The sequence below is a fragment of the Corapipo altera genome, unplaced genomic scaffold (genome assembly GCF_003945725.1).
Source record: "Corapipo altera isolate COAL_440 unplaced genomic scaffold, ASM394572v1 70, whole genome shotgun sequence".
Lineage (NCBI taxonomy): Eukaryota > Metazoa > Chordata > Aves > Passeriformes > Pipridae > Corapipo > Corapipo altera.
Genome location: NW_020884911.1, coordinates 2,216,755 through 2,240,329, shown reverse-complemented (window position 1 = coordinate 2,240,329; position 23,575 = coordinate 2,216,755). Strand labels below are relative to the sequence as shown.

General features: G+C 40.9%; 2 protein-coding genes across 6 annotated transcripts in view; one reads left to right on the top strand and one right to left on the bottom strand.

Annotated features, from left to right (window-relative positions):
• The first annotated feature begins 488 nt into the window (after positions 1-488).
• On the top strand, positions 489-20,514 carry FANCL (FA complementation group L). Of its 3 annotated transcripts, none has more exons than XM_027653790.1 (14): positions 489-630; positions 2,823-2,881; positions 3,821-3,881; positions 4,444-4,500; positions 6,042-6,139; positions 9,429-9,525; positions 12,104-12,172; positions 17,556-17,706; positions 18,259-18,342; positions 18,441-18,486; positions 18,577-18,658; positions 19,433-19,549; positions 19,832-19,903; positions 20,384-20,514. In XM_027653790.1, the coding sequence occupies exons 1-14, from the start codon at positions 538-540 to the stop codon at positions 20,417-20,419; spliced, it is 1,122 nt and encodes a 373-aa protein (XP_027509591.1). In that variant the 5' UTR covers positions 489-537; the 3' UTR covers positions 20,420-20,514. The 3 variants fall into 3 exon arrangements, with proteins under 3 accessions (XP_027509591.1, XP_027509592.1, XP_027509593.1); XM_027653792.1 differs by having other exon boundaries at positions 566-644; positions 4,382-4,500; XM_027653791.1 differs by lacking the exon at positions 12,104-12,172 and having other exon boundaries at positions 20,384-20,495.
• The window catches only part of VRK2 (VRK serine/threonine kinase 2), a 35,615-nt gene continuing 32,218 nt past the window's right edge, over positions 20,179-23,575 (bottom strand). The window contains exons 12-15 of one of the 3 annotated variants that reach the window (XM_027653788.1): positions 22,560-22,733; positions 22,087-22,263; positions 21,477-21,571; positions 20,606-20,719 (exon numbers count right to left, since the gene is read on the bottom strand). In XM_027653788.1, coding sequence (XP_027509589.1) covers positions 21,497-21,571; positions 22,087-22,263; positions 22,560-22,733 — 426 coding nt within the window. In that variant the 3' untranslated portion in view covers positions 20,606-20,719; positions 21,477-21,496. Of the gene's footprint in view, positions 20,720-21,476; positions 21,572-22,086; positions 22,264-22,559; positions 22,734-23,575 lie in introns of all 3 variants that reach the window. The other 2 variants (XM_027653789.1, XM_027653787.1) reach the window with 2 other exon arrangements.

Here is a 23,575-nt window from a genome sequence, read left to right as displayed (position 1 = left end):
TGTGTGTGGGGTGTGTGTGTGGGGTGTGTGTGTGGGGTGTGTGTGTGTGTGGCGGTCTCTCCCTCACGGTTTCCCGCCCTCGGCACGCGCTCTGCCCCTCAGCGGCACGCGCAGGCCCCTCAGCGCGGCGCGCGCGCCTCCCCTGTGCGGCACGCGCTCTTCCCCCACCCCGCCCTCAGGTGCACTCTCCTCCCCTCAGCGGCACGCGCGCCTCCGCGCGTCTCCCCTCATCCCCCCTCAGGTGCGCTCCTCCCCTCAGGTGCGCTCCTCCCCTCAGGTGCCGTCCTTTTAGGCGCTCCTCCCCTCAGGTGCGCTCCTCCCCTCAGGTGCCGTCCTTTTAGGTGCGCTCCTCCCCTCAGGTGCGCTCCTCCCCTCAGGTGCGCTCCTTTCACTCTTCGCTCCCCCTCAGGTTCCGGCTCCTCCCCTCACGGGCCCACCCCGCCCTCCCGTCCCCTCAGGCGCGTGCGCCGCCCGCCGCCGCGGGCGGGGCCTCGCATTCGAACGGCGGCGGCGGCGGCGGCGGCGCCGGGCGGGAACATGGCGGGATCGCGGGCGCTGCTCCGGCAATTCCCGCTGCTGCTGCCTCAGAACCGCCGGGGAACCGCCTACGAGGGCTTCGTCACCGCCCAGGTACCGCGGCCCAGGTGTGAGGCGGGGTGGGGGAGGCGCTTCCCGCCCTGCCGCGTCTGAGGGAGCAGCGCTTTCCCGCCGTGCCAGGGCTGGCGGCTTCTCGGCGGAGCCGCCGGGAATGTGGGTCTGGAAATGCCGTTTCCCTGCCGTGAGGGACCCTGCCGCCGTCCCTGATATTACAGTATTTTTACTTAGCTAGATTCCCACTTTTGCCCGGAAAATGGCTCCCTGGTACCTCCCGGGCTGGGTTTGTTGCGCTGCCAAAAGATGTTTTTGGGGCACGTTGAATGTGCCCGCGCCCGCGGCCTGTGGTAAAAGTTGACGCAAATGTCTGACGGGGGGTGTTTTGCTTTCACTTAACTTGTGAGGCTTCAGCTGAAGCGGCGGCATCGTCCCTCAGGATGTGGTAAACGCGGTGCAGGGAGCAGAACAGCTCCTGAGGCAGGAGCAGAGGGCTGCTCTCAGCACAGCTCTGCCATCACAGGCACTGTGCGGTGACCCGGCGGCCCTGGAGCACTGAAATATCACACAGACACAGCTCTGAACAGGCGTGTTTTAATTTAGAAGTAGTGTGGCTTCCTCTTCCTCTAAAAATAAGTAAAAGTCGAAAGGTGTGGGCTGTGTCACACTCGCGTGGTCAGAATTGTAGTTTTGTGGTCAAAATCCAAAGGGGTTTGGGTGACTTTTTTATTCAAATTTCACTAGACATGTGCAAAGGTGTGCTTGTGTTTGCAATACTTTAACAGCTGCGGCTTTGGAAGGGCTCTGTGTGTTACAATTCATCCTGGAATTAAGGGGAAGGTTAAGATACAGGTGTGAGTGTCCGTTCTCAGAGGTGATTTTTAATGAGTGCTAAGGCTGTGATGTCTGAGGTTATGTACTTAAATTAGGCTTACACTAAACATCACCTTTGGAAGCAACTGGTGTTGTTGGTGAGTGGGCTCTATTCAGCCCTGAAACAGGGACCTTGCTTTTTTCCTCATGAGCATCACAGAAACACTGAGGTTGAAAGGAACCTCTGGAGTTCCTCTGCCGGGATCACCTGGAGCTCAAGACTGTTTGCAATCAGGTTGTGAAGATCTCCAAGCACAGAGACTCTGCAACCTCTTGGATGGCCTGTTCTAGTCTTTGACTCCTCTCATTGTTACTGAGGTTTTTCCATTGCATTTGGGTGAAATCTCCTGTATTTCAGCTCATATCCCTCGCCTCTCATCCTGTCAGTGTGTGTCACTCAGATCTGGCTACACCTTTTTTATTGCTCCTCCACTAGGTATTTGTACTCACTGACAGGATCCTTCCCTGATCCTTCTTTTCTCCAGGCTACCCAGTCCCAGCTCCCTCTGGCTCTGCTGGTGTCAGAGGTGCTTTGAGCTCTAAATCACCTTCATATCTCCCCACTGAACTTCCTCCAGTATGTCCAAACCTTTCTTGTGCTGGGGACCCAGCACTCCATCCTTCAAAGTGTGCTGAGCTGCAACAGCATCTGGAATTAAAGTTTTGGCATGAGTTATCTGCCCTCTTTGCTTCAGGGAGGAGCTGAACCTGCTCACAAACCTTCTTGATGCCAGTTTTGGTTTGATCATCCCATAAGAAAGCAGAAGGAAGATCTCAAGAGGGACTGAAAGCACAAGTGGGTGGCATTTGGGAGCTGCCCCCTATGGATTGAACTAAGAGGAAAAAAAATTTCATTCGTGTGCTTGGGATTGTTTTTGTTTACAGCTTCTAAAACCTCGCTGGAATGTGCTGTGGATCAGTGCCCAAGTTTCTTTTTAGTGTAGAGTACTTTTATGACATGAGTCTGTTTTGTCTTTTAGTTGAGTTGAAGACAGACTTTCATGTACTGCAGCATGACTTGGATTAAATTATGGTTTTTGGTTTTGTCCAGATTTAGATAATGTTTATTTTTCTTCTGAAAGGTGTTATTTTTGCTTTATGAGATGTGATGTCCTGAAGAGTTTTTACTGAATATTGTGAATTAAACATCAAGAGTGTTTCAACTTCAGAATTAAAGCCTGCATTGCTTCTACCTGTCATTCATGCTTCTTTTTATCCCTAAATAAAGAAATTCTGAATAATGTTCCTGAAAATCAGATAAGACAAAGTTTCTTAGTAGTTGTTCTGATGGGGAACACTTCCCAGAAGCCTCTAATATTTTTCTTTGCTGACCTTCCTATTGACTGTTTCTTTTCAAGGGTAGAGATTTCCACATCAGGGTATTGTTACCAGAGGATTTGCAGCTGAAAAATGCAAGGTGAGAGAGTTTTACAAAAGCAATTTGTAAGTGTGATATAACAAAGTTTATTTTGATAAAATCAACGATGGACATGCACACGAATCCTTCTTTCCTCCAGTATCAGTGTTATTAATTAATTCTTACTGGTTTCAACTTGACTTTGCAACAAAACTGCACGGCATCAGTCTTAGTAAATGCTGACAATAAACATTGCATACATCAATATATTTTGTTGTTAATTAACTTTGAAACTGGTTGCAATTAATTGGTTGTATTTACATATGAAGCAACGTATTCGGGGGGAAAAAAAGTTACTTAGATTATTTATATGTCCCAGTTTGGGAAACAGAAAATCCAGTGCAAAATTGTGCTTATTTTCTCTTTCCTGGTTGTGTGTTAATTTGCACTCCCCAACTTTTCTCTCAAAGCTCTGCTCTTATTACTGTGTTTATCACAGCAGAGTGTGGGAAGGGGGGTGGAAGGGAAGGGGGGTGGAAGGGGCTCATCCACATCCATGGATTAGCCTTTAACTTTGTAATTCCACACTTGTGCCCGGGCCAGCCCCTCTGAACTGTGAGCAGATGGGGTGTTCCATGGCTTTATTACACTCGAGGTTGGGTAATTAAAGCTGCATTATAGGTAACTTTGACATTTCCAGGTTATCACTTTTAAATATAAGTGTATTTTATGAAGGCACAGTAGCTTGCAAGAATTATGTTGCTGTCTCCAGCTTTTGCAGGTAAATGCTTAATTTTTAATGGGCTTTGGGCCAGTGACATTTGGAAGTTTTAAGTAACTTTGAACAAGAAACTCAAAGCAGTTTTGAAGTATTGTTTACTTCCTGTGGGTTTTTTTTGAGGAAAACTGTTGTGCTGTTTGTGTGCAGCAGGTTTTCTGCTCTCTTTTAAAAATCCTGTACTGTGAATTTAAGATTTATCTAAATTACTGTTTGTCCAGGATAGAGTGCAGCTGGAGTCTGAAGAAGATCCTGCATCGATATCAGCATATTTTAAAGCAGGTATACAAGTTTAAAACCGTTTCTTTCAAATACATCCTTAAATGTATATTTATAGTATTTCTGAAGAGGTTATGCTCATACAACTATTCTAAAAGCATTAAAGAACCCTCCTTTCATTGTGTAACCAAGATTTATTTTCAAGTGCCTGAGAATTTAGTAAATATTTATTTTTATTCAAGCTTTATCCTGTTTTTCAAGATTGAGCTAGAACAATTATTAATAAATGACTGCTGACATTTTACTGGAATTTTTCCTTTAACCTCTCAATTAGAAACAGAGTTTGTCTTTTTTATATCTTTATTTTTTTACAAGTTGTTCATAATGCAAAGAAGAGAATTCATGTTAATTATTGATAGGCCTAGTTCACCCTGTATACAGCCAAGTAAAGTTTTTTTGGTAGTTTCCCATGCTCTGGGAGATCTGCTCTGTAACTGAAATATTTAAACTTGTGACATACAGTTGGGGTTTTTTATCTTGGTTGATTTGACAATACTACAAAGTTGGACTGAACTGCTACGAGTTATGAGTTGAAGAAAATGAACTAATGCTGTGTTTCCTGCAGAGGCTCCACAGCTGCCCAGATCTTGTCAGTCTTATGGTGGAGCTGAGAACTGTTTTGGTAGGTGACAAAATATATTTGTGGGAGATGGGATGTTCTGAGAGCTTTGGGTCTCACTCTCATTGGTTTACAGGTTACTGTTTGATAGATTTATGGCTATGGATAGATTTTTTTTTAAGAAGAGATGATTTTGTATGTGTGCTGGTCATGTAATATTTGTATAAATATCATTTAAGTGACTGTGTTCTTGGGAAATTTTTATGGAAAAATGGAAATCCCAGCAAGGAGTCTCAGTATAGAGCCATCCTCTTTACAGTGATTTTCTTGGAATTCCTGGGATTGTCCAGATGGTGAAGGTTGCAGTCATACAAAGCCTTATGCAGTCAGTGGATTGCTGAAGGTGCTTTCACCTGTGACAACTCGACCAGTAAATGCACAGAGCTTTTTTTATAGTTCAGGGGCTGCATTTGATTCTTTTAAAAGATTTTCAAGTCTGGGGTTGAAGAGCAGCAAAATCTTTGGTTAACAACATTACACAGACAATTCTTGTCTGGTAGTAAAACATTCTTGGTGAGCAATTCTTCATCCAACCAGCTTAACTTTAGGAATAAAGCACAAGAAGTATTCTTCAAAATGGCAACACAACTCCCTCCTGGTGCTGCTGCTCTGCTGTGCTTGGAATAGGACTGAGTGAGGATGTTTATTTTGGAATATTTCACAATAGTTGTTCTGATCCATTTGCCTGGATACACAAGCACTCAGAAAATGAGGATGCAGTGAAAGTATAATTCAGTCAAAATGATGATCCTCAGATAGTGCAGAGAGTAAAAACATAGTGTAGGAGAACTGGACAGCAATGATGGTTGAACTTGTTTTATTATAAGTTATATTTTTATTTAAATTCAGTTTATTTTAATTTAATGATTTTATTCTAAATTTCATCAGTTTACTTCTCCTGTAAGCATAATTTTAACTTAAGAACACTTTCAAAGAACAAGTCTCACAATGCCAATGTGAAACATGATTTGATTTTATAACGTGGAATTACCTTTTTGATAAAAACTTCTTGAGGCATTGCAACATGCTGGATGACTGTCTGCACCAAAACTTATTCTTTGGGATTCTGTGGCATTAAAACTGAGAAATGGATTTTGTTTTTTGATTGCTGTATAAAGTTTATATATATATATATATGATGGGGGATTTCATAGATGTATCTTCTTTTGTGGCTGTGGAGCCCAGGAGGCAGCTGTGGGCTTAATAGAACCTTCTTTTGAAATGTTCATTCAGTTGAGATGCTTGACTTGAAATTTATTAGCTGAAAAAGAGGCACATTTGATATTTGCATCTGAAGACTGTGCTGTCAACATCTGTGGGGTTTTTTTTTAAATTGCAGATGTTTTCATTACCAGTATCTGAAGTAATTTCCCAAACAGCCTCTTTGTCTGCTTTAGCTGGAGGCTGTAACAAAACAAATGCAGTGTACAGTTAATTTTACATAAGCTTAATATTTTTGATTGAATTGCAAAAATCACATGGCTAAATAGATGCAAAAATATTGAAATCTCTCTTAATGATGTTTTTAATGTTCTTTTAAACAGGAAATTGCTTTAAAGAACACACAAGACCTGCACATACCACGGCCACCAGAATACTACTCCTGTCTTGTCAGAGATCTGGAAATACTGGGCTGGAACAAGTATGTTTATTTTGTTTCTTCACAATCCATTATTCCTTCACACATCCATTCCTTTTTGGTGAGTTGAACATATCAAATGTACTTGTTCTGTTAATTTACCCCGTTCGGAATCTGATTTTGCTTTAAAAACCCCGTTGATTTGTTTTTAATTAAAAACAAACACAACAAACCTGTATCAACTGAGGGTGTATTTTCTGTCTCAAATAACTGAGCTGAAAGGTGAGATGCTACTACTAAGAAATCAATTCTTCTTGACCTATAAACTATTGATATAGTAAATATATTTACTGTTAGTGTTTGTAGTTCTCTTTTTTTCCCTTCTTTTCCTTTCCTTGTAAGGCTTTTTTTTTGACTCTCCCCACAGGCAGTGGTTGATCATCGTGTACCTTTGTGCTTTCATAAAATCAGTTCATGCATTTTTTAGAACTAGAACAGTTATTTTTAAAGAACAGTTCTATTTTGCTCTGCATAGCAAAAGGATCTCCTTAGGCAAAAATGTGATATATTTAACCCACAGAAAGGTAAATCTACCAAAAAAAAAATATGTGAGTGGAGGGGAGAATTTGGAAAGCTGTAAATCCAGAACTTCATAAGAACATTGCAGTAACATATACTCTCAGGTGAGCTCATAGAGCAAATTTAATTCACCCTCCTACAGAGGAAAACAAGGTTTTTCCCCTCAAACCTTCTCTAGGAATGTGAAGATGTTGCAGAGCTTTGAACGAGAAGCTACTTTATTGTTTCAGTAAAATAAAAGTTAAATAAAAGCCTGTATTTGTGCTTTTCCATGAGGCAAATCTGCTTTCCCCTTAGTCCTGTGTGGTAATGTTCCTGTAACAGGTGTATATTTTGCTAAATGAAATCAAGAAGCTTTAGGTGTGAGAACAGTTTGGAGTTTTCCCACCTGATTTGCATATAAATAACATGATAAATGTATTAATCACAAATAACATGGGATTAACATGAAGTAGGAATTTGCTTTGAAGGCCCACTTTCATTTATAGAGTTAAAACATCCTTGTTAAATCAGCTGAAGTTTCTTTCAGTGATTTCCACTGTTCATATGTAGTTGTGCCATCCTCAACTCGAATTTCACTGCTGTCAAATGATGAAATGATGGATCCTACAGAGGAACAAAAGTTTGTATAACTGAAATATCACCTGTGTAAACAGCTCCTTATGTGTTTATACAAGCACGGGAAGAAGTTTATAGGACTTTTACAGCATTGTCCAACTTCCTCCAGTCCTACAGAACTGGAATTTTAAACCTATAAATAAGTTAAAAATTGGAAAATGAACAGAACTTTGATGCATCCCTCTATAAATAATTAACCAGGCAGCCATTATTAGTGCTCTGAGCACCTTCTCCAAATGCTTGCTTTTGTTTTTTTGAAGTTTGTCTGCTGTCAATAAAACTGAATTTGAAGATTCTTTACAAATATGAGTGAACATATTCTCACTGTATTTTAATATATTTTAAAATATATACGTGTGCTCACTAGTACATATATTTATTCTAGAGGTTGTCAGGTTGCTAAACTAATTATGAAGGTACTGAACACTTAAGGATTTCAGAAATATTAGGATATGTATATCCATTGCTGGCTAAGAAATAAACCCAATTTTTAATCTGGTTCCCTCCCACATGATGCAGAATAAGAAACTACAAAATGTTTGATTTTAAACTAAAATAACCCATACTTTTCCTATAAATAAAGAATGGAGTGGGCCAAACAAGATGAATGGCAGAAGAGAGAACTTAAAACCCCAAACACTTTGACAGTGTCCCCTTAATTTTTCTGTTCTCCTTTGGGGTGGAGCCTCCCAGTGCTGCAGGCACCAGCTGGGCTTTGCTCTGGGCACTGCTGTGTGTTCCACCTCAGTATCCAACTGCTGCTTTAGGAATTCCCCACCCCAGGCAACAGCAGATGCAAGGGTGGGAGACAGGTAGTTTCTTGTCTTTCTAAACCTCTGTGATTCAATTTGGAGCAAAGTGGGAGTAATGATTTTTTTTTTTTCCCAGTTAGAGGAAGAATGCTCCAAAATCAAGTTTGACTACAGCTGAGTCACACTTCTGTCGAGATTTGTCTTTCTTTCAACACAAATACAGAAGTCTCCAGGACTCTAATATTGCATTAATCAGGATTAAACATGAAATAATCTCTCTCCTTCCCCTCTTACTACTACTATTGCTTTTTCCATCTGGATTTTTCAGTTCCCTCACATTGAGGAATTTTCTTTTCACTTCCTTCTAGGGCTGTGCCCCACCCTTTGGTGTACATCTCCTTTTTTTATACAAGCTTCTACAACTCCTTTCCAGTTTCACTGGAGAGAATTGTGTGACTGGTCTATAATAGGCAATGGTTTAAAAAAATAAATGTTACTTAGGCCAGCAAGAAATGCTCTCTTTGAACTCTGATAGGCCTTGCCATCAGTCTGGGTGATAAGTTGGGCAATTATCTTGCACTGCTTTTTATCTTTACACAAGAATGACATAGTAAAAATGCCAAAATACCCACGTGTCCAGTTTACTGGTAAGTATATGGAGAAGTTTGAACCTTTCTGGCAGTTGCTGAAGCTACTCAGCAGAATCCATTTCTAGAGAACAATGTATTTTACAGTTGTATCCATCTTCATCGTGGTGGGAAGCACAAATCAGCACCATCCTAAGCAAAGACTCAGTGATTCTGGCAGAAGTTTTAAAACTTATTTACATTTAGTATCTGCTTGCTGCTTGCTAGGGTACCTGAACACAGTGTAAAGCTGTCATGAAACGAAGGCAAATCACCATAAATAACTAATTTTGTACCTGTTTGGGCTCTATTTCCTGCCGAAAATCAATTTCAGAATATGAACCGATGCCCACTGAATTTCCCCCAGTAACAGTATTGATAATAAAAGAGAACTCCGTGGAGGAGCAAAGCAAATCAAGAGCATAAAAGTCTCCTGGAGTAAGAAAGTGCAGAAATGGATCAAAGAGTTGACAGGAAGTTTAATGTGTACATAAGTAGAGGCTGACAGGAACATGCTGTGTGTGTCAAAGGTTCCAGTGATGGAAAACTGCAACGTGGTGCTCACTGACCACAGCGTGAGCCTGACACTGCCTGTAAATAACCCCCAGATATATGGCTGCATTAAGCACCAGCCCGGTGCATTAACAGCAGTAAATCTGCAGCAGCACAACTGCCTGGCGTGGAGGACTTCTCTGATTAATATTTGTAACACACTAATCACTGCACACCTCAAACTGCTCTTCTGCCCAGGCTCCAAGAGTTTCCTTTCTCTTCCAGAGTTGCATACGTGGACACTGGGCTTACCACAGTCAGGTTAAAAGCTGAAGACTCTTGTGGTCGACAGCATCTCATCACTCTCAAGTTAAATGCAAAGGTAAATTTATGTGGGAGAAGCACCTTCAGGCTTCCTTGAAATTTTCTTAATTCTCAACTGTTTTAGAGAGTTGATTTGTTTGTTAATGTCTGTTCTGCAAAGTAATAGTTGAAAAATTTTTTTATAGAGAGTTTTCAGACTTTAACTATATTTAAAATTAATGTTGCATTATGGTTGTCTGCAAGATGCAACTGTGCATCCCATGAAAAACACTTTATGATATTGCAATCATTTTGCTGGATTACAGACAAAACCACCTGGGAGACTTTCCTTCATTATCAAACCACCCAGAGACTGTGTACAGCACATGAATTAGAGGATGTTGAGTTGTTCATTAACAAGTCCTACTTTTAAAGCTGTAGGTGTAAAGATTTATGATTTCTTTTTAGTCTAAATAATTGCCTAATTTTGACAGCACTTGCAAATCAAATCCACGGTGTGTGCAGAGACAGAAAGATCTTAATTCTTCCTGGTACTTAGCACTGAACTCGAATTGCAACGTTTCTTCCTAGAATGTCTCACTTCAAGGCATAAATCTCTCAGCTGAGGCTGTGACTGTCCAGGCTGTGTGGTGACAATTGCATGGCAAGTGCTGTTGTCTGTCTTCAGAAAATCAGTCCAGGGGAAAAAGTGGATCCAAAAGTGTCTGAATGTTGTTGTTTGGGACTGTCCTCTGGTTTGATACATCCTCTGGAGTGCCCATTGTAGGATTAGGTTTCACTTTCTCAAGCATCCCATATTTCTTTAAATACAGTGAGTTTTTTACTCTTACATAAGATGAGCTAATCCCTTAGAGGGGGAAAAGGAGCCTATGGAAAAAGAACTGTTTGGGAATCGAGGGTTGCTCAAGTGGATTTTTAAAAAGAGTAAAATTATCCTACATGCACAGAGTAATGAATGCATAATTCATTTGCTAGTCAGTCCATTATTAAATACACTGATGGAAAAAAATCCATCAGAAAGTACAATTATGGGCTATTTAGTGTTCAACAAGAGTCACCAGCCTGTGTTGTTTATAGGGGAGCTGCTCTCCCACACTGAATGTGACACTAGGAATTAGGTGCAGCCTGTTACCTCTAAGGTTTACCTGCTCTTGGGACAACAGGAGTAAAGTGTTTTAACTATTTGGAAGTAAAAAAGTGCAGAAAAAAAAAATACAGTGCAATGCTCCTTTTTACCAAGCCATGGTCAAACACTGGGACACTGAGGTTGGTTCTGTTCAGCCTTAACTTGTCCTCAGGGAGAATGGAGATTCCCATTTTATGTCCTTGTAAAAACTGGTGTTTTCTTTATTGCTGTAAAATATCTGGCTCCTCCTCACAGCAGAAGAAAGGATCATCTAACAGCTAAGGATATATGTAATAAAAGGACCAGGTTATCTGACTTGTGTGTTTAAACAAGTAACCATCCATCTCTTTTCTCTTTCCTTGTTTTTGTTTTGTTTCCAAGTGTTTGTTGTGATGAGGGATCGATCCCTTGTCCTTTTTAAACCACGTCTGGCATTTAAACTCACCAGACAAAATTTGTATGTGAAATGTGGGTTTGGTGACCTGGAGGTTTGATTTTTCCTTCATGCACGTATCTAATACGTTTGAAAAGGCTCAGCTGAAGTATTTATTTTAAGGAATTTCTTTTGATAACCTGCTTTAATGAAAGGATGGGTATTTTTGTTATTCTCTTTCTTTGATTAAGGTCAGTGTTGGGAGCATTTCAGACCCCAAGGATTCAAACAGGCCACTGCAAGGATTTGCATGTCATGTAGTAATTAAGACACTGTGGTAATTATCTGAATGATTTGGCAAGGGTTCTGAAAATGCTTTCTCCAGATGAAGTTAGTTGCATGCTTAGAAATCCAGTATAAGTTTTTTGTTTATTAATAGCTTAAATTTTTCTAAAGAATAATAGCATGATTTCTGACATACATATTTGGTTGTAACTAATAACCTAAGATATCATTGATATGCTCTGATTGGAGTTATCAAACCTTTTATAACTTAAGGATTTTTTAATACAGCTTTTTTTTTTTTCTCAGATATATTTTAATTTGGACTGAGGGCTTGTTTTAATTTCAGGTGTGTGTTGACTTATCTCTTTTTAAATAGTTTCGTGCTTACTCAGATTACTTTCAGTTTCTAAAAATAAAATTTTGCCAATCAGAGCAAATAGTTTTGTTTAAATGGAAATTAGTTGTTGATTCATGAAAGGGTTTTTTGGGTTTCTATATTTTCCTATCCCAGTACAGGTAATTGAGGAGAAATTAAAAAAAAAAATTGATGTTTTTTGCCTTAAGGTTTTTTTGAATATGTCCTTGTGACCACTGAACACAAAAACCTGGGACTCTCTTGCCTTTACTACTAAAAGCATTTACATGTAGAGTTCTTCTTTAAATGATAATTAACATTCCTAATTATTTCTGAAAATGCTTCACATACTGTTTCCTCTCAAAACCAGGTCCTCAAGATGCTCGAAGTGCTTGTATTTTGTTATCAAATTGGGCAGCTGAGTATCGGTCTGACTTTAAATCACTGAGGAAAAAAAAAAAGAAACGAAAAACCTGTATTTTCTTTCCCTCCCTCAGTATCCCACAGAACCACCAGATTGCCTCGTGGATTTTCCTGTTCACTTTGCCATTTCCTGGATGCCACAGGTACCTGCTGGGCTGGGCAGCTTTTCTTTACTGACACGTGCAGTGGGGAGGTGGTGACGAGGGGTTGGGCTTTATTTTTTAACTCCAGCTTTTCTCCCCGTGGGCATTTTATTTCTGTGCATTGCCCAGGAAAGTGTAAGAACACTGAACTCTGCATTCCTGATCATAGCATCTGAAAGCTCTTCCTTGCCATGGAGATCTACTTTGCATGTTGTATCTTTGCACTCACACTGGCTGGGGTTTTTTAAGCTGTTCATGTGGCTGAAATTCCTTTAGGAATTACATTGGGAAAGGGAAAATGAAGTGAAATGCATGAAAAATGATTGTCTTCTAGGAAAGAAGCACCCTCTGAAGTTGACAGACATTAAAAAAAGGGCAGTCCCCCACTTGGTTATCCTGTAGAGTTCTCATAACATAATAAAACTTATAATCCAGTTATAATCAAAGCAGGGAAGTATTCAGTGGAATTCTGATTTCTTATTTTGACTGATATTGTTACTATAAAGAATCACGAGCCATTGTCTTTTTTTAGTCTCTCACATTATTTCATGTGCCTTTTTTCCTGAATAAATCATGTGTACTTTATTAAATGAATTTTATGTGACCACTTAGATGTAAGTTAATTTGAATTATCTCTAGAAAATAGTTGATGTTTAATTTCACTTAATTCGGGAAAATAGATTTTACATAAATGATTGCATCTGCTAATTCCAGCTCTCACAAGGGTTTCTCCCCAGCAATAAAGCCTCTCTTGGTACTAAATTTCCTGGCTGGAAGGTTGCAGCAGGAGGGGTTTAAGCTGGGCATATAATTTTGACTGCAAAGCTCAAGGCTCTGTGTGTCCCCCTCTAATATTGGGAGCTTGAGCAAATAACTGCAAGAATCAGGCATTGCAAATGAAAATATATTTAGTTTCATGTGCAAATTTAGGTTTTGGTTCTCTGGGGTGGTTTGGGACAGTTTAAGTAGATGTTGGTTTTCCCTTAAATTCTACTGGAGTCCATAAACTATGGGCAGGATTTCAAGTGCCGTTTCTAACCTCAAACTTTATACATAGTTTTAACAGTGTTTTATTAATTTTACAGCCTTGCAGTTTATGTTGCCTCAAATTAACAACACTTCAAATATCCCTGACAGTCACTGCTTCTCCATGTTTACTGTTAGTAATTTTAAAGCTACTGGCAGGACTTGTAATTTAATAAAATGTTCTATAAGAACATGACACGGAGCAGCCTTTGACAAGTTAAAAACGGGGCCGGATATATTAATATTGGCACTGCAACCAAGGAAAATCCAGTGTTAAAAATACAACATTCCGATGCTTAAACTCTTTTTTACAGTTAGAATTACCTGGGGGCTGTTTGAAAACATGAACAATAGATGTTTGTGTGTAACTGAAGAGCCTGTTTTGAAATCACGAGACAGTCATTCCAGCTGCAGAGAGCTGCTCTAATCCTGCACCAAATCCCAGCAGCCCGTGTTCTGTGCTGCCAGAAGGGCTTGAGCTGTACAGGAGGTTTGGAACGTTGACCTTGTCTGCGTGGGTGACATGAACCCAACAAATGGCTGTGGTAATTGTGGAAATTGTGTTTATTTTCCAAATGTGTGGAAATCATTGCAGTGAGCAGCCTTCACACCGTGCTAAAATATGGGTTAAGCTTAGATAATGCTGAAACACCCCTGGCAGCAGAATTCAGCTGGTGCTCAAGTGGCTGGAAATTTGGGTTCCTCAAAGGGAAAAAGAACACGCGATACCTGTTCTCTCATAAAATAACGGGATGTTTTGGCACCCATAGGTCTTACATTTTACTCTTTATTGGTCTTCTTTAATGTACAAACTGACAAGGCTTAACTAAAAAGGGACAATTGCACCATTAGATTATAAACTCCCATGAGAGAAAATATAAATAGATTTCAGGTAATTGATTTTTCTTTCCACCCCCTGCGTGTGCTGCTGCCTATTTCAGGCTCACGGACTTTAAACTTGAGGGGTTGTTGGGTGGTTGGTTTTTTTTTTTCTTTTCTTTTTTTTTTTTTTCCCCCCCTTCTGTATAATAATAGACATGGCTTTATGGCATCCATATTAAAAATGGGTAATTTTCCTTATGGTCCCTGTCTTCCTGCTGGGTTGATAATGTTTTGATGTATTTTTCTTTTGCGCTGATGAGAGGTCTGCTGCTGCTGCTCTGACATATTCATTTGGATGAATAATTATAACTTGCACAATGTCAAGCTGAAGATGGTGGGGTTTTGTGCGTCATGACAAGCCCAGTAGCCAGTGCAGGTGTCTCACAGCATGAGCAGCAACAGCCAGTGGATTCTGGCTCGGAGGAGACGTTTTAGAGTGGTAAGAAATCAGCACCAAGGGCAATGCTGCTGCTGCTGCTCCTGCTCTAAGTGCCAAATAAATGCAGAGTGCTTCTCAATGACAAGTGCAAGAACATCTACTTGTTTCTGTTCTCTCCTTTTCCTGGAGAAGCACATGGATGTGCTGGCTCCAGTTTTAGCCCCCGCCGTACGGGCGGTGCTGCAGGCTCAGGGTGTCTGTCCCGCTGCCCTCGCGGCAGGGGGGGCTTTCTGTGCTGCCCACTGCCCACCTGGGTGGCTACATGAAGGTCAGGAGAGTGGGAATTAATGACTAATGAGGTCGTGCAGCAGCAGGCAAGGAAACAGTGAGACAAGGTTCAGGAGGTGTAGTGTATGTACGAGAATATTCTTTGGCTATTTCGATGAAAACACAATAAAACACTTCATAATTTTGCTTTTTCTTGGCAAAGGAGCTTCACAGACACCAGCTGTAAATAGGAGATGGCTGACAAGACACTTTATAAAGATTTCAGTGCTGTCTCTTGGTTTGATTTGTGTTAAGGAGGGGGGAGATTGTTTAAACTACTGTTCATGGGAAACAATTTCCTGACAAATCTGAAGAATCACAAATTTTTTAGGTGATACAAGCGATCCCTTTCCCAGCCAACAGCTGTTGGCTTTGTTAAATTCTATTTTATTTGTGAATTCCTGAAGGGCAAGCAGGTGTCAGCACCTTCAGTTTAGGCTACTTCACCTTTTCCATTAGGGGGCTTTTGCAGTTGTTTTAATTTTGGATAAGCAAATTGCACTCTAGGAAGAATTTTAGCTAAAAGATCACATTTTTAGCTTTTTAAGAAAAGTAGTTCGTAATCAATTGTGCTGTATTTACCTTAATTAGAACTTTTTTACTAATATTTGATTTAATATTTCCCTGGCCAAACTGAGTGCTCCATCCCTTACCAGTGGTTGAAAGGGATGAGGGATACAGGGAGTCATAACACGGAGGTAACTTTGGGCTCAAAGTTGGCTGAGGAACCATTAAAATCAACGTTTAGGAAGGAAGCAGTTTGGTTTTGTAAGTGCTTTTTGGGTCAGGGTGAGCAGCATCGATAGTCTGATTTATCACTGTCTTATTTTCCAGAGAATTTGGACATATTTCACACAAATTCCAACACATTTGTACAAAAGGGACCACGAAACAAAGAGTTGGTGCTGCTTGACATTATTAACAACCATCTTGGTGTAGCTGAGACCAGAGAAAAGCACAGTCAGGCTGCTCTAAAAGTGTTTGGCAAGGACCAAAAATTAGTTGTTAATCGAATAAAAAGGAATGTTGTGGTTTTCATGGCTTGCATGACAAGCAGGTGATATATTTAAATAGCTATAGATGCATTTATGTCTATAGCAGGAGACAGCTGGCAACATCAATGAAGCATGCAAATAAGATCAAATGAACAGTGTATAAAAAAAAAAAGATTTAACTACCTTTTTAAGGAACATCATTGAAAAATTACAATTAGTATTAAAATTAATTGGATTTTAAAACTTATCTGTGGGTTACAATCCCTTGATGTTTCTTTTTTCTAGTGAAACCCTTTGAATTCCCGGAAGATAAAGATAAAAATGATTATTAGAGGATTTATCTGTATGTGATATAGAAAAATGTAAAAAATCAAAATGGAAAGCAACTGTTGCAAGTACCAGAAAATTATGCTATTAATTTAAGTGTCATCAGAGCACAAAAGATCACATTTCAGGACTGTGTGAAAATTATTAAAATACTGGAAATAATAGTACTTAAGATGAAGATACCATACTCTAAGATGTGGTTAAGTGACTGACACTATTATATCACTTCAGGTATTATAAAAGTAACAAAATGCTTTTAAAGATAATAAGCGTTACATTTGGAGATTGGCAGTGTTCACACTTTTCTGCTTAGGTGCTTTCCTACTCTAATATAATTTAATAACAGCAGGAAAAAATGTAGCATTTTATTTCTAAGCTGTGCCATTTCTTTCTAAAACATGTATCACCAAATATAAAAAGTTATTACAGAGAAAAAGCCTATTTCTTCATCTCAGAACACTCAGATAATTTGCTTCTCTTTGTCCAGGTGAGAAAGAAAGAACATAATCACTGCAGATTAAAGGAAACCATTCCCTCTGTATTTTGTTTTATTTATAGAAAAATACCTCTCTGAGAGCAGAACATTTAATTTGCTTTTTCTTTTGGACCCCAAGATACCTGAAATCCAGCTCTCTCTGGGCACCTGCAAAGGGCTTCACTTGACCACCAAGTGTTTTCTCCCCTTGCAGAGGCCTTTCCTTGTAGAAATAGTTACTTCTTTTTTATAATTTAAAGGGTTTCTTTTGCATTGTCCTGTATATTGTCCTGTCTAATGAAAGATTTTTCTGATTCCATGTAATCCACTCTCAAATATTGAAATCCCCCAAGTATAATCCTCTGATTATTAGATCGTTTCTCCTCCTCTTGCCTTATTTACATGGTTTGAAATCTGATGTTAAGCACCTGGGTTTTTATACTACTTGATTTTGAGATAATTATGATGATGGTAAGTGATATTTTTTAAAAAAATAAACAAGCTCCTTTGGTTCTGTGGGTATTTCTTTGTAGTTCTGTTGGGTAACACTGTTGTGGTGCTCAGCTCAAGTAGAGACTAAATATCAGAATGTCAAAGTTAATAATAATACAGTGATGATAATGAGGATAAAGGATGATTTTACTTTAATTTTAGAGTTGTTTTTTTAAAGTTACACTGTAAATTAATAGCTCCTCCCAGCTTTTTAAAAAAGGAGTATAAACCACTATCAAATCCAGGCGTGATGAATGTATAGCACATGTTAGAACTATCAGGAGTAAAGTGTTCTCAGGGTACAGCTTTCCCTGTGCTGTTCCAGTTAAAAACCCAGTGAGCTTCCATGTTTTCTGCTCCCAGGACACACTGGGACACACACATGGATTTGAACACTCCTTCAACGACCTACAGTTGGGTTTTTAAATATTCTCTCTGGCCATAGGTGGAAACCATAGGAAATTTGTTTCCTTTTCTTAGAGCTCCTTACTAGACATTTACAACCAGTTCCTGGCAGCACTGGAGTCACTGAAAGAATTCTGGGATGTGCTGGATGAAATCGATGGGAAGACGTGGGTGCTCGAGCCGGAGAATCCCACCCGGAGCGCCACAGCCAGGAGGATTGCAATAGGTAGGAAAAGGTTGGAAGGGATACAGTGGATTGGAGAGGTAAAAACCCAAAGACACAACTCTTATTTTGTGTATTAAAAAGATTCACTTTGCACTTTGCTGTTTGAAAACCCACCGTTGTTGGCTCAGGCCAGGTGTGACTGTCACTGCTTAATAGTGTCCTTAGGCTTCTCTTTTTGGCTATAAAAGATAATGATGAATTAATAAGTTATATCTCTGCTACCTTTAAAGTGCTGCTACGATTTCCAATGGGTTTAGTCATCTAGCTTGAGTCTGATTATTCAGAAATGTTAAGACTGGTCTAAAAGAAATGCAAGCCTGGCAGGTTTTTTTAATCAGTTGCTATTTTGAATTACAGTCCATTGAAATGCAAATATTTCATATACACTGATATTTTGTACAATTCATTTGGATACCTCCCAACTTTTTTATTATTTGTCATAGTGAAACCCAGGCTGATTTAACCAATTTTAAACAGCCTTTAAAAATGTTTCCATTTTCTAATATTTGACTGCAAAGCTTCCCCATGGCCTTCCCTGCTTTCTCATTGCAGGGAACAACGTCTCTGTGAACGTGGAGGTAGATCCTCGCCATCCAAACATGCTTCCAGAGTGTTATTTCCTCGGAGCAGATCATGGTAAGGCAGCAGACCCCACTTGTTTCGTCAATCCAACCCCTGCCTGAAATCTGGGATGTTCAGTGGGGTGACGTGATTGTTCTGTCCCTGGTTTGCAGCAGTGGCCCCTCTGAGGACTAAGCTCAACAACAACATGCACTTGTGGTGAGTGTCTGTAGTGAAAACAGGCTTGGAGCTGAAATGGGGTTTGCCATTCCTGGTGTGGAACTTTTTCTCCCTCTCTCCCACCCACAGGGATCCAGAAATCAGTTTGTTACAAAATTTGAAAGACCTCCTAGAAATTGAGTTTCCATCTCGTGCGGTGTTGGAAAAAAGCGTGAGTTGCTTTTCTTTAATGATCAGTTGTTATTTCTGAATAAGGGACATTTAAATGGTCACTTTGTAACAGCCAGGAAAAATAAGGGACTTAGAAGAGGGGTAATTGGATTAATATATTGTCACGAGGACTTCTGAACTTCAAGCAACAGTTGTCAGAGCTTGTTAACCTTTGATTAGAGGTGCACACTTCCCTGTGGCCTTCCTAGCACAGAGGCCATTAATAACAGGCTCCACTATTAAAAGGGAAAGAGGAAGTTCCAGAGTAGCTAATGAGATGTGGACAATCCAAACATTCTGTTATGGATGTTGATGACTTTGGTTCTAATTAGGTAGAGCTGCCTAGAGGGGACAAGAGGCCATCCAAATACTGGTGCATTTCAAACAAAACTGGGAATTAATTTTTGACAATGCTTTAACACTGGATTATGAGCTTGGCTTTCACTTGTGAAACTTCTAAATTAAGATCTGACTGAGGGCTTGTGTCTAATGGTGAAATGCAATGACAAATCATCGTGGTTGATAAAAAAAATGGGCCCAAAGGTATGAAAAAGCTTGTTGAACTAGATATAAAATATAACCCAGTACAGTCCTGTGCATCTGGGAGCCAGCGTTACTCTCCGCCATTAAGGCACAACCATTTCTATATTGAAGGCAGGAACAGTGGTTCTAGCTAACAGAGAAGGCAAAAGCAAGGACAGAGATGAGCCTGTTTGCTGTGTTAGCAGCCCCCTGGTCCCTTCCAGCTGCTGTGACAAACCCTGCTGTGTTGCAGGACTTTGCCAAGGACTGTGGGATCTGCTATGCCTATCGCCTGGACGGCGCCGCTCCCGACCAAGTGTGTGACGAGCCCCGCTGTGGACAGCCCTTCCACCAGGCTTGTCTCTATGAGGTAAAGCAGCTAATGGCACCAACTGCTCAGGAACTGGCAGGGCCTAGAAAACAACCATTGCCCACTTCAATTCCAGATGAAGCAAAATCCCATCAGGGACGTTACCACAGTCACCGTGCTTCCGTTTGCCCTCTCACCCCCAGTTCCTACATAAGCTCTGCCCCCTCTGACTTTCAGTGCACTGTGTCAGATGTTCAGCAGCTGAACCCTGGTAATAAATAGGTGGTTCTTAAATCTGATGTGAAACCAATGTGCATTTTAACCCCCTTCCTTGTGTTGCAGTGGCTACAAGGCCTTCCTACCAGCAGGCAGAGCTTTAATGTCATCTTTGGCGAATGTCCCTACTGCAATAAGGTAAGGAAATCCAAGGAATAGGAGTGAACTAAAGGGTGTGTGGGAGCTCAGGAAAAGGCAATGCCAGTAGCAAAGTTAATTTTTCATCAAAGTTAACCTTCCGTTCTCTTTTTTAAAATAGTAGCCACAAATTCTGTCTTTACACATCGGAGTAAACTAAATTCCCGTGCATTTAATGTGTCAGTGTTTAACGAAAGGTTTTCTCACACAGTATAAAGGCAGCTCCACACCAGTCACAACACACTAGTGCCAGAGTGATTAAAGATCACACTCAGTTGTACTTTATGATATTTTTACTGTTGCTGTAACAAAGGTCCGGTTTAAAAAAAAACACACTGAAAAGAATCCCAACATTTGCAACAGAAAGCAGCACAAATAGTTCAGTGCATCCATAACTACTAGTGCAGATCTGGAAGGTTTAAGAGAACGTGCCTGCCCAAGGTATGTACTGACTGCATTATTTAAAACTTCTTTTTCAAGCCCCTGACGCTGAAATCTTCGACGAAGAAACACTGAGGAAAAACTGCGTGGTGGGAACCCCACTGCACTTACAGTGGAGACACCAAAGCAGCAACATCACAGCAGATACAAGGACAGTACAATGAGCAGCAGGAGCACCAGCACAGCTGCAGTGTAGGGGTACGTTTGGTCAGTAAAGGCCAACCTAAATACAACAGCCATGGAAGGGCGAGTGGTGGCAGGGCCAGCCTGGGATGGCACTGCACGGACTGCACTGAGCAGGTGGTCGTATTTCTTTCGGGACTCGGAGAATATCCTGTAGGGGTCAAATGGTGGCACATCTCTTGCAGTGTCTTTCTGCAGAGGAAAAGAAGAGTAATAATAAAGTCGTTAACATTAAGTGAGATGTGAATCAGAAAGAAACTCTGGGGTATTTAAGTTATCCCAGAGAAAGCAATACAGTTCTTAGAGAGCCTTACCTCTGGAATTTGTGATGTATGGGTATTGTATAGTCAGTGTGTAACATAAGGTATGGGTAAAGATACATAGTCTATATTTACTACTGAGGTCCAGAGCTGAAATTTTATTCTCTCTTTAACTTGTTTCCAAAAAACTTTAATATATTCAGTCTTCCTTGGTTTTGGGCTAATAAAGGTTTACCCTTGGAACCTGAGACATGAAGTTGGATTTGCTGTTTTGATTTGTGTAGGTTTTGCATTTCACAGAGAAGCTGAACTTCTCCTGACCTATCACAGAGAACACAGACCTGCCAACAGGGCTTGTCCTCCCTTGGCCAGGGTGGTGGTTTTGGGCTCTCCAGCAGCAATGCCATCCTTAGCCAAACTCCACCCTTGCATTTCTCACCAACACTTGACTGTCTTTTCCACTGGCCCTTAGCACAAGGGCCAACCCTTCAGCTGTGCTTTCCTAGACAGCTTTCCTTTACCAAGCTCCTGAATTACATGAGAGGAATTCTGCAAAATGAAACTAATAGAATCTTGCCTTATTTTTTTTTTCTTCTCATGCTTTTTTTCCTCAATGAGAAAAATTTGACTTTTCAGACTCTACCTCCCCTGCTGGCAGCCAAAACATCTCCCCAGATGGTTCTGCTCACCACTGTCTTGCCTGGTGCTCTCAGGTACAGCTGTGCTTTTTCTGCTTCCCTCTCCCAGCTTGTACCGGAGTCTCCAGGCAGTGATGATCAGACTGCTTGAAGCAAAGAATTTCAGATTAATAATAAAGCTACCTTTCAAGTTGCATTTTTGTGCCTGTTAGAAACTGTCCTCGTTTAACCAAGTTATTTTTTTATAGGGAGGTAAAACAGGGTGGAATCCCTTCACTAAAATACACTGAAGCTCCAGAGAAAAGGAGCACAGGGTGATCACTGAGATATAAATTACTCTGCGTTATTTGTACTAAAACTCTGATTAATTTTTTCATTTTTTTTTTCCTGTAGAGTTGAAGAGTAAGACTGAAAACATTCATTCAGCCCTTTTATGCACTAAATTAGCAATATTATTTAAGGTGAGTTAGTTAACTACTGAAATCCTCAGATTTAACAACTTAATTAATTGAGTGCTATGACCTTTAGTGTTTGTGGCAAACACTGAGTTGGCACACACGTAGTTTAGGCTTTGTGGGATTTTGAACCCTTATTTTAAGAAGAGCTTGACCTTTCCTTCTCAGGACACCAAGGCTGTTGTAAGGTGAGCCCAACCCCTCACCTTCAGTGGGTGCTCGGGCTCCGCAGTTGAGCTGTAACATCTCAGCGGCTTCTCCTCCGCCTGGCACTGCCGGCGCGGCACGCGGGCGTGGGGCCTGCTCAGGCAGCTGGAGCTGTCCTCCTGCCCCCTGCCTTCCTTCACTTCCACAGCTCTTGCTGAAGGCTTGGCTAAGGGAGCCTGGGGAGGTACAGACAGTAACTCCGGGAGCTGAAAGGAACTCGGGAACATTCAGAGTTATCCCAGGTTTGGGCCAGGTGAGGTACTGCCCTCCTGGCTCTCATCCCCTGGGCTACAAGAGACTGAGGTTCACGTTTGGAATACTGGAAACCACTAAAAATCTGCCAGCTAACTGGGTTTCTGACAGAGCACTTGGTCTTTTTCAAACCCTTTTCCTCCTTGCCCACCCCAAAAGCTGGACATGGAGCTCAGGGAGCAGGCAAACTCCTGGGAGAGCTGTGTGCCCAAATCCTCACCTGCTGAGGCTCTGCTTGCTGAGGCCTCCTGTTCAGTTTAATTGGCTTTTCTTCACCTGGGAGTTGTGTCCCTGTTCCCCCAGCACAGGCTTTGTTCTGACAGGTGTTTTCTCCACCTTCCACCTTTTTTCCCTTGGGCTGAGCTGGTTTTGGTGGAGGCTTTGGTAGGCGAACCTGGGATGCACAGTGAGCATTTTATATAGTGAAAAAAGCCTGCATTTCACACAAAACTGTTCCATCTCCAGTACGAGAACACAGAATGAGAGCGATTCTTTCTCAAAAGAATATTTCCCAGCATTTTAAATATCAAGAAATGTTTTCCTCAAACCAGTACCAAGGTAGAGTTGTGCTGTATTTGGGAAGGATTCTAGAAAATAAACTTCAGGTCAGCATTTCCACAGATTCCCCAAACAATCATCTTCACCACGCAGACACACCTTAAACAACTGCATCACTTCCCAAACAGAACTTAAAGCGCTTAAAAAATACGTATTTTACACCTAAAAATGACTGTATTCCCCACTAATGGAATTACAGGCTGGTACTGATGTAATTAATTTTTAATCTGGTATCTACAAGCTCAGTCAAGCAGGGAGCTGGTGTCACCACCCTTCCTTTGGTCTCAACACCAGCACTTTCACCAGAGGGGGAAAGCTGAAAATGTTTATCCAGAGCCAAAACTGTGATGAACAAATTTGAGAATTAATGCAATTAGTATTTTATCACCTGTGTTTGGTGTGCAATCAGAACAATGAACCAGGATGTAGCCACTGCTTTTAATGTCATCTCAGGATTAGGTTCAGATAACTATCCAGGGAGCTGTATCCTAAAATCCATGCTCTGAAACAATCCTCTTCAAGGAGCTGCTGCTCCAGGATCCCCTGGCTGGTACTTACAGGTGTTTACTGGTTTTCAGAAGGGAATTAACCCCCAGCCACCTGTACCAGACTGGTACAGGTGCAATCACACAGGTCACTAGAACCAGATCCTGCTCACAAGCAGCAAGTGAGGCAACA

Coding starts and splice junctions, on each gene's coding strand:
- FANCL (XM_027653790.1), top strand. CDS start 538: ATGGCGGGATCGCGGGCGCTGCTCCGGCAATTCCCGCTGCTGCTGCCT. Junction 6,140..9,428: donor GAAATACTGGGCTGGAACAA/GTATGTTTATTT, acceptor TTTCTCTTCCAG/AGTTGCATACGTGGACACTG. Junction 12,173..17,555: donor CCATTTCCTGGATGCCACAG/GTACCTGCTGGG, acceptor TCCTTTTCTTAG/AGCTCCTTACTAGACATTTA.